The sequence below is a fragment of the Solea senegalensis genome, linkage group LG2 (genome assembly GCF_019176455.1).
Source record: "Solea senegalensis isolate Sse05_10M linkage group LG2, IFAPA_SoseM_1, whole genome shotgun sequence".
NCBI classification, from domain to species: domain Eukaryota; kingdom Metazoa; phylum Chordata; class Actinopteri; order Pleuronectiformes; family Soleidae; genus Solea; species Solea senegalensis.
In genome coordinates, this window is record NC_058022.1 from 16,438,707 (window position 1) to 16,448,567 (window position 9,861).

The following is a 9,861-nucleotide window of genomic DNA, read 5'->3' on the forward strand; positions in this document are numbered from 1 at the left end:
AAAAATGTCATGTGATCACCGAAATCAATGAGATTCATCCTCCTGGTGACATGACTCTCTTTATAAACATTTAACGGCCATGGGCTAAAGTGGAGAGAGGACCAGCATTACTATAAAAGTGAATGAGCACAAAAGAACGTCACAGTGGAAGTTATTGTCATGTAGCCTGTAAGAGCTGTCCTTGTTAAATCTGACTCCGTATCATATAATCTGTCCATAGCACTACTCTGAGAAACAGAGTTGTGTGGTGCTGATACTTGGATTGTGTCTGTTTCAGTTTGGAAAAACAAATCAGATCAAGTCACATCAAAAACACAATCAGTAGCAATGGGTTGTTTATTTCAGTATTTTATTTTTTTTTTAATTGTTGTGAGTGGGATAATATTGGTGTTATCAACATCTACTAGTACTAAATATCAAAAAGTCAGCTGGTGCATGTGTGTGTTTCCAATGAGCACATTATGTGGTGGGGAGGAGTTGAGCTGAGGTGGGAGTAATGAAGGGAGCATTTAGCTCACTTTTCCACAGTGTGAGCTGCCATTCCTGCCACACACAGCTGTGGAAATGAGACAAAACTGAGCTGCCACTCACCAGTGCCACCAGAAACCTCTGAAGCCAAAAGTGTTTTGTGATTTGTCATTGTGCTGGATGGCAATTCTTTTTTTTTTACCAGGGGCTATCAACAGGTGGATTCAATAAAGGATTGTTTTGGGCAGATAGTGGATTTTTAAAAAAAAAAAAGCTGAAGTGAAACATTTTGCTTTGACTGAATAGGACTACAGTGGACTACAACTCTGAAGACCAGTAATATCTGAGGAGACAATGAACATGCTGTCAAACCCAGTGATCAGGGCCCAGGAGCAGTCTCTTTCTCTATGTGGCCCTGGGTCTGTCCAGGACTTAACCCACTGCCCTCCAGGGTTCAACCTGAACTCCCGCCTAAATTCTGCACCAATGCTGGGCCTTCAGAGCAGCCAAAGATCAACCAAACCCCAGAGAGAGCTGAGCCCTGAGGAGCAGCAAGAGCTCAGGAGGAAGATCAACAGCAGAGAAAGGAAGCGGATGCAGGACTTGAACATTGCCATGGACGCTCTGAGGGAGGTCATGGTGCCCTACGCCTCCTCACCTTCTTCTGCCCCCTCTCAGTCCCACCAGACTGGAGCTCCTCCTGGCCGCAGGCTCTCCAAGATTTCCACCCTGGTCCTGGCCAGGAATTACATTCTTCTCCTGGGTTCATCTCTACAGGAGATGCGACGCCTGCTGGGAGAGGTGAGCGTTGGGATGGGGATTAACGCAGGGCCAGTTCCTCGGCTGCTGCTCACTGGAGGGTGGCCTCTCATCTCCGGGCCCAGTCAGATTCTCCTCACCCAAGAATCTCTCCTCAGCTCGACAGCTGCCTCATCACCCCCCTCCTCTTCCTCCTCCACTTCATCCTCTGCAGCTAAATGTCCACTGCTGTCCCCAGGCCCCATGGAAGCATCACTGGCCCCAGTGCAGTGGAGCTCAGGTGGGCCCCTGTGCCCCTGTGGGGTCTGCAGACTGCCCAGATTCAGCCATTCCAACCCGGTCCCCAGATTCCCAAAGTGACACCTTGAAGCTGAAGACAAACTCTGAAAGAAAGGACTTAATGACTGTTACGTGTATGCAATGTTTTTATATGGAGTTATTTTTCTAACATTTTTAACACCTTTTATAATATTTTACTACATTATATACTCACCACTATACTTTGAATCATATGCAACTTTTTATATTTGTCAAGGCTGGCTTTGTAAATGATGTCACACATATTAGATGTAAACTATAATGGTGTTGACATGTTGCATATGATTGCAGCGTTGTGCTGGTGTTCAGAGGCCCACAGCTCTAAAACATCGAAATAAAAACTATACTGTACAGGCTCAAAAAATAAATGTATCATTCTACTTTGTGCGGATGTATTTACAAGACATTAAAATGCGAATTAAACATTTTGTCTTTCATGAATTCCCGTATTAATAATTTTTTGAGCTCACATCAGTGGTTTGAAGTGAACATTGTCAGTCCAACCGGATAATGTTGTCTTGAGCAAGAACATATGCACAGTTCAGCAGTGTCTCAATAATACATGATTGACTATTGAAGAAGTGCAGGTGTCAGAAAATGGCAACAATTACAAAATAACATTTTGTTTTGAATGTTCTACATACACGCAATGGCAATGAGCTATAAATAATATATAACAAACAATATATAGGTTAAAACACAATAATCCAAGATTGTGTCTCAGTGTAACTGTGGGTGAATCATTGTATCGTGAGGCAACAACTTTTTTCTTTTGTGACATTTTAATGTATACCAGTAATCAGATAAATGCTGTTTACATTTCCACATTTTCACAATTAGCCTTTCTCATACCACTGCGTGATGTCATGATCATATGTCCCACAAAGCACAGAGGGAAAAAAAATGAACTGATAGAGGGAAAACTAAACCTTGTTCACTGGCTGTTCGACATTATAATTTCTAATATACTTCAGACTCGGCCAAGATGGTGAGTTGAAAAGCTCCCTCCGCCCTCCACACCATCTCAAAATAGTGAAACAGTCCTCATCTCTCCCTCTATTCACTGCTCCAACAAGCAAAAGATCAAAACCCACCCGTGTAATTACTGCTCCACAGAAAGAAGGCCTTTTGATTATTAGCCCCCTCTTTCTCCTCCATGCTCAAATTCTTGATGTTTCTCTGTGTTAAGGAGCCAGGACGGGTGATTTGGTGCTACTCATTACACTCACTCCACAATATGTTCAAACGCCCAGAAAATGTGTCTCCCTGAATGGAGTTCACTCCTGCAAACTCGCCACCCCTCTGGAAGAAAGCAGGCAGCCTCATTCTGAGTGAGAATAAGAGGCACTGGTAGGAGGGAGGATATTCTCAGCCACAACCTGGCCCTCAGCATGGCCTGCATGAATAATAATAATGAAAATAATCATAATCATAATGCTGATAAAATACTCAAAATAATTGCCACCCCGGAATAAGAGGATTATAGAGGGTAGATATGTGAATAGTGGTGAATGAAAGGAAGGGAATCTGTCAGCATCAGCAAGGACAAAAGACGAGCTGGATGCCATTAAGTGAGATTAAGCCAAATAAGGCTTGATTTTCTTACAAGGAAAAGATGGAAGGAGAAGAGGGTGAGAGTGAAGGAGGGCAGAAGGGGGAGGCTGGGAGAGCCTGATTCATAGATCAAAGTAAGATGGCCAAACTTCACATCTTTCATTTACATATAGCTGCTTTATGTCTCCGGAGGGATTAGCTACCTTGCTATTTTCTCCGGGTTGTTCTCTATTCTGCTACCTTTGCCCACCAGCTATTTCCTCCTGCTCTCAGGATGGTTCAGCCCTCCTTCTCCCCTTTTACAAGAAGTCGGCCTCCTTAATTTCTCCCCCCTCTCATTCTCCGCTCTTTCTCTCTGTTTTTCCAAGAGGCTCTCACTTTCTTGCATTTGGTGGTTTCATTGTTGCAGCAACGCAGGGGTCTGGTCAGTCTTTGTGTTAGCACTTTAACTCATCTCCATTTCATCACTGTTGTTCAATGGGGCGAGGAGAGCTCGTAAGACAATGCAGTGCACACACGCACACACACGCACATGCACAGCCCAGGCACAGAACAGCCAAAACCTGTTTTTTTTTTTTTTTTATTTCTATAGAAATGTTCCTCCTCTATAGAAATGTCCATCTTCCTCTATTTAATCAGACCCACAAATAACAAACAGAAACAGTATAACAAATACAATGCAAACTAGCAAACTGTAAAGCAATACATATTAGCTGTAGTGAAGACATGAAAAACCGCAAGTTTCCAAAATGCAGCTTCAGTAATTTCAGTATTACTTGTTTACTGTTTACCGTCATGTTTGCAAAATAAGAATACAAAACATAAGTTTAAGTGCTTAACACGTACATCGATACATGATTATGACCATAATCAATCATAGGGTTGCATTTTAAGGTCAGAGAATGGCGTCATTCAAATGTCAAATAATAATAAAAATCATCCAAACTTAATCTACAAAAATAATTAGCTAATAGCTTCTTTGACTATGACTTTTGATTTGTTTGATTGGCAAAGACATGAATCCAACAGGTGCACGCTTATGTGTAAAATGTAAAAAAAGGAGTAGCCTGATTTTAGATCACTATACTGATGGTCACCCTAACTTATCTACTCCTGCTCTTTCCTTCTTGAACCTCCACAGAACCTTTTCCTATTGATTAAATGTAAATGAAATGGACTATAATGGGTCATCACAATGATCTAATTCCAAGTGGAAATCAGCTTATTGTGGAATAGATGCACAATATTTAGACTTAGTGCTGAAACTTAAATGACAAAAAACAAACTTTGTGCGTGCCATATTTTGAGTGTAAAACCATGTTTCTTCTTCCCTGTGTTAAGTTGCCAAAGCCCAGTAAGAGACTGTTCTTTTAAGAAAAGTGACAGCATCACTCGTTTCACCAAATGTCCACCACACTGTACCTCAATTCAAACGACAGGCTTTCTAACAGTCGCAGGATTTATGGATCGCGTCTGTTGGGAAGAATTCAGGTGTCATTGTTATGAGGCTAATGAGGGAGAAGGTGTGGGTGGATCGATCCGAGTATTTATGCGTTGAACCAGTCTTTTCTGTTGGATATACTTTATGTCCTTTACATGTGCGGACTTTTACGATTCATTAAATCTTTACAGAAGCGAGGACGGAAACTTTTGCACATTTGACTCACATCTGTGTGTCCATTCTGATCTCAGTCGAAGCATGTTGTTGTGTAACCAATTAGTCGCTTTATGCTCCAACATGTGTCTCTAATGTAGATGTGGACACATTGTTTTCCACTGTTCCCTCTCCCGCAGCCTCTCATCTCCGAGTGTTATTTGCCTTCAGCCTTTGTCGTACTGTTTCACAGCACTTAACCAGTCAACGTGGGGAGTCCTTGGCTTAGGAAGTCCTAAGCCATAAATTTCATCTCCACAATGAGCAGAGCACAGGGGCTGGTCAGGACCCCCATTTACTTTCTAACCCAGCTTTTATTCATTCCCTCACTAAATAACATCAGGCCCTCCTGTGCTGTCCCACCCTGAAATTCCTGATCTCCTGTGTCAGCCCATTCTGTTTCAGACCTGAGCCGATACAACGGGGTTACCACTGAGCCCGCCGGCCCACTCATTAAGCATCGTGTTCGCTCCCACCCATTCCAGCCCTCTGTCCTATTCACACCGTGGCCCTCATTACAACTTTATAGGCCACCATCAGCCATCACCTCATTACCCCAATCGAAGGCCCGAGATGGTGTGTGGTCACTGGAGTTGTACTGTCTTTACAAAATCTAAGATGATCCCCAAAGTGTTGCAAATGATTTTGCCGAAGTGCAGCGCTGATTTTAAGTTGAATGGGCAGAATAATTTGCTTTTCATGTGCTAATATTAAAGATGGTATATAATCAATACAATGCTGACCAGCACCTAACCCTGACACCCTGGGGTCGAGATAAATGTTTCACTCAGATGTCTGCCTCTGTCCCTGTTAAATGTATGGAATTAGAAAACTGAGCAAAACATGAACATAAAACACACAAAAAAAATGCATTTATTGAAAGAAATTCTGAATAGAGAGTGTGAATTATTGGTTGATATGAAATACCAAACAGATGACAAGAGGATCATTGTAGAATGTTTGGTTCTTTAGTCCCACGTTTCAGGGTGAGATGGTGATAAATTCTTTAAGTACGATTTTACTCTTGTTAAAAATCGAGTTTGTTGTTGAGAGTTGTTTCCCTCTGAGAAACTGTGAAATTTGAATTTTTGGGACACTAAAAAGAGCTTTATAATACATAATGTCACACCACAAAAGAGGATAAAAGGGAAGGGAATTCTTCTTTTAATGTTAACTTGATGAAAATAAGATCTTCCTGTTTATGGACCATGTATGTGAAGCGGGGACAGATCACTGCAGCATTACAGGGATATTTGAACTATAGCCTCAACTACGTTTGTTTGCTATGTTTGTGATATTAGAAAAAAAATCCATTACACAGACAAACACAGGTACTTCGACCACATAGAACTAGAAACTGAGACATTAGAAACTGCACAGTAAACAAATACATTGAACAGACAGGTAACAGTTATTAATAGCACAATTATTGAATATCAAATTTAAAGTCCAAAGCAAAAGATACACTAAAGAATGACCACACCCCTCATATAAGTACTGTATCACCTGTCGTAGGATTTGTTTCCAGAATGTCTACAATATGTTGTGCATTTCACACATTTGGTACTTGTGTACTTTTTTATTAATGTAAAACCACAAAATGATGCCACTTTTTAGCTAAAACTGTAGATCGTGATGATCAGTGTTTTATGAACTTAAACTTGGTGCAAGCCTCTGTGATCAGTATCTGGTCCAAAACATCTTTCTCCTACACAACAGTGATAACATTAAGCTGCAGTGGGTAACTTATTTGTATACTGTATACCTTCACAAGCAATACTATCAGTCAGAATGCAGCAGCAACACAAGGTCAGGCCCGGGACAGGACAAGCACTCAGCAGGACAAGCAGGTTTTTTTGAGCAGCGGAATTCACGTCTGCAACTTTTTGTGGACACTTCTTTGTGATTTCAGTCAAACTCTTCCCCTCTGTCATGAAATAAAACAAATTACTTCATGTGTGCAGCGTGGAAATGTTGCAGGGTGAGATGAGATCCTGGTTTGATTGTGTCGGACATTCAAAGTTACACCCTATAGTTTTAATAAATATTGTTTTTCAAAGCCAGGAAAGAAACATACAACCATTTGAGACACATCTCTGTAAATTGAGCATCAGGCTGAACCCCGCCGGGACATCAGAATGGTCCTTGTATGTGCGTCTCTGTGGTAATGAACCCCTGGCCCTCAGTTTGCCCTCTGAACCCACGGTGGCCTTGGAAGCAGGAATTCCAGTTAACACGTCACAGATCAGTTTTCTTTTCTTCTTGTTTTGTGTTTCGGTCGCTCCTCGCCAAATGTTGGCTGGGTGTCGACGCGGCCTGACAGCCACCAGCCCGGTCCCTCCTCTGTTTTCCTGTCCTCTTTCTTCCCTTCCTTTCTCTCGCTCTTCTGTTTGGGCTCCTCTTTCTTGCCTCCTTTTCTGCTTAATTGAGTTGTTGGGCAGGCAGGCTTGTCAGACAGCACCGTCTATGTGGGGAGTCTGAGGGGCAGGGGGGCACCCGCCATTGTGCTCCCAGAGACGGGTTAGTTTTTCACTGTTACTGCTGCATGAGTGAACATGGCCCAGATTAGGACCAGGGTGCAGCCAGAGTTATATTTCTGAAATATCAAGAAGCCTGTTGAGTATGTTTTTCCAAAAAAGAAAGTCAGTTCCTGGTGAAGTTCTTCTGCAAGTAGTGGTGCATAAAAAAACACTTTCAACTCTGTGTGCATCCATAATTTACAAATAAATACCAGATACATATTTCCGACATTGTGTCGGACCAGTTATAAAATACAAAAGTAACACATTTCATTTATTTGCATTCATCTTTTTTAAAATATAATAAGTTCATTATTTGGATGTGGACCATTAAGAAGTGAGAGAGTCTCCTCAGATTTAAGTGCTGAGCAAACCCATAAATATCATCTCCATAGGAGAAAGCAGAGTGGTCTGAAGAAGGCAAACACACACTGTGTGTGCAGTCATCAATCATCAGGACACAGAGACACAGAGAGAGACACAGAGATACGGAGGAGGACTTCACACATGTCACAATACGCTTTATCGCATTGATAATATGAGGATCTTAAAATTAGAATATGACCTCAGATGTAAGAAAATGTAGATTCAAATTCATTATATAAAACTACATGTTTACTTTCTCAGGCATATTCTCTTCTATAGTTTTTTTGTATCTACATTACTTTTGCATTCTTATTTTTGTTGTTTTAATTTATTTCTGCATTTGTTGTATGCAGCCTTGAGTGTCCTGAAAGATGCCTATCAATACAATGCAGTATTATTATTATTATTGTTGTTGTTACCTATTATAACTGCAAAAATATTCTGCTTATTAAACAATCATGATACAACTTTATGGTAACTAACACATGGTCAGCATCATTTATCACTATAAGTTCTAATAGGCTCAGATAATATCTGAATCAATCAGTGTTGCTTCTGTTGTTTTAACTGTGTTATTATTCTTTGGCTGTCTTGTTGTGTTTGTTTGTTTAAGACTGAAGGAGAAACACTCTTCCCTCTGGGTCCATGAGCTGCCTGTCCCATAGACTGGCCTGTCCATCTGCTCACACACCAAAACAGACAACCAAGGGCAAAGGGGGGAGTGTGTGTGTGTGTGTGTGTGTGTGTGTGTGTGTGTAAATATGAGATTTTTGAAGCCTTGGGTGTACAGTCAGTTTACATGGTACAAGGTCTGGACCAGAGCCACTAGACTTCAGTTCCCTCCCTAAGGTTGCCCTCTTCTTACATTTAAATTACACACACACACACACACACACACACACACTGGGCTGCTCTGACAGCTACAACCCCCACAAACACACATACAGACACACTTGTGCCATCACACAGCCGTTCTCTTTCTGCTGACCAGCAGAAACCCTGGACACCTCAACCCAAGGACAGTGTGTGTGCGAGTGTGTGTATTGGTGTGTGTGTGTGTAGCAGGAGCCACAGCTCATTCCTCCAGCCGGCTGGAATGCCAAAACCAGCCGGCAGGGTCAGCACAGGAGTCAAAACACTTCAGAGATACGAGGAGAGGCCAAAGCGGTGTTGTGCATTTTTATCGCACAGGTACATGATTTTGACCTATTGAACAAAGAATGGAAATGACTTCACATTGAAGTGTGGAAAAACCTCCCTTGTAAGTTAAACCGTGGAGAATGTGTATTAGCTGTGCTGCCTTAGAAGTCAGTCGTGATGTACTTGAACACTGGTAAACAGTTCTTCTTCTTTGCTTTGTGTTTTCTGGCAAATGCCATCCCTAATGTCGCCTTACTTCCTCATTTACTTTTCTTTTATCGTTCCAATCATGAACAGCATTATAACACATTATAAAGAAAAACATGATTGCTCTTTATGTAGTCAAAAGAAGGAAGTAGACATGAACCCATGATCATTCCTGAAAAGTGTCTTTTCAATTTAGGACATGCAATGTGTAATTTGGACTCATTCTGAAAAGAATGGACAGAAAAGACAAATTGTGCTGGCATTATTCATAGAGTAAAAATGGATGCCTTTTATTCTTTTTCTTACAATGTGTTTAGTTTGGACAATTCACAGCAAGTGGGTGTCCTTTTCTTAGCCATAACAAAAACAAAACAAAACATGGGAGTCAGGGAATTTTAATCAAAGATAAACTGATTTTTATATGAAAGCAACACAAAATGAATACTGAACACAACTAACCGAGCCAACTCAAGGTTTAACAGAGTGTGAATTAGCACAACATGGAGATTGGTGCAGGTGCTTCCAGCTGTGTTAAGTGACTCCACCCACATACCTGCAAGACAAACAAGAACCAAGGAAAAGTCAATAATACAGCAGCTCATTCTCATGCTTTCATACAGTCATCATAGGTGAAAGTGTGGAAAATGTTCAGACTTACTAATCCTGACATCAAAACACCTTATATATTTTATGTATAGAGCCCAAATGTACAAAGCCCAGTTTGACTCTGTGGGTTTACAGTCTTAACAAGGAGCAACATTTCGGGTAAGCAACAACTCCACCCCCACAAAAAAAAAATGTTTTTGTAATGTATTGTTTTAGTGATGGAAGGAAAAGTGTGCATAGGGGCTATGGAAAATTGTGTTTTTTGTTGTT

General features: G+C 41.2%; 1 protein-coding gene across 1 annotated transcript; it reads left to right on the forward strand.

Annotated features, from left to right (window-relative positions):
* Window positions 1–559: 559 nt before the first annotated feature.
* Window positions 560–1,957, forward strand: olig1 (oligodendrocyte transcription factor 1). The gene has a single exon (XM_044019450.1). The coding sequence runs from the start codon at window positions 823–825 to the stop codon at window positions 1,585–1,587; it is 765 nt and encodes a 254-aa protein (XP_043875385.1). The 5' UTR covers window positions 560–822; the 3' UTR covers window positions 1,588–1,957.
* Window positions 1,958–9,861: the final 7,904 nt, after the last annotated feature.

Excerpts from the sequence above, each read along its gene's own strand:
- olig1 (XM_044019450.1), top strand. The coding sequence starts at position 823 with ATGAACATGCTGTCAAACCCAGTGATCAGGGCCCAGGAGCAGTCTCTT.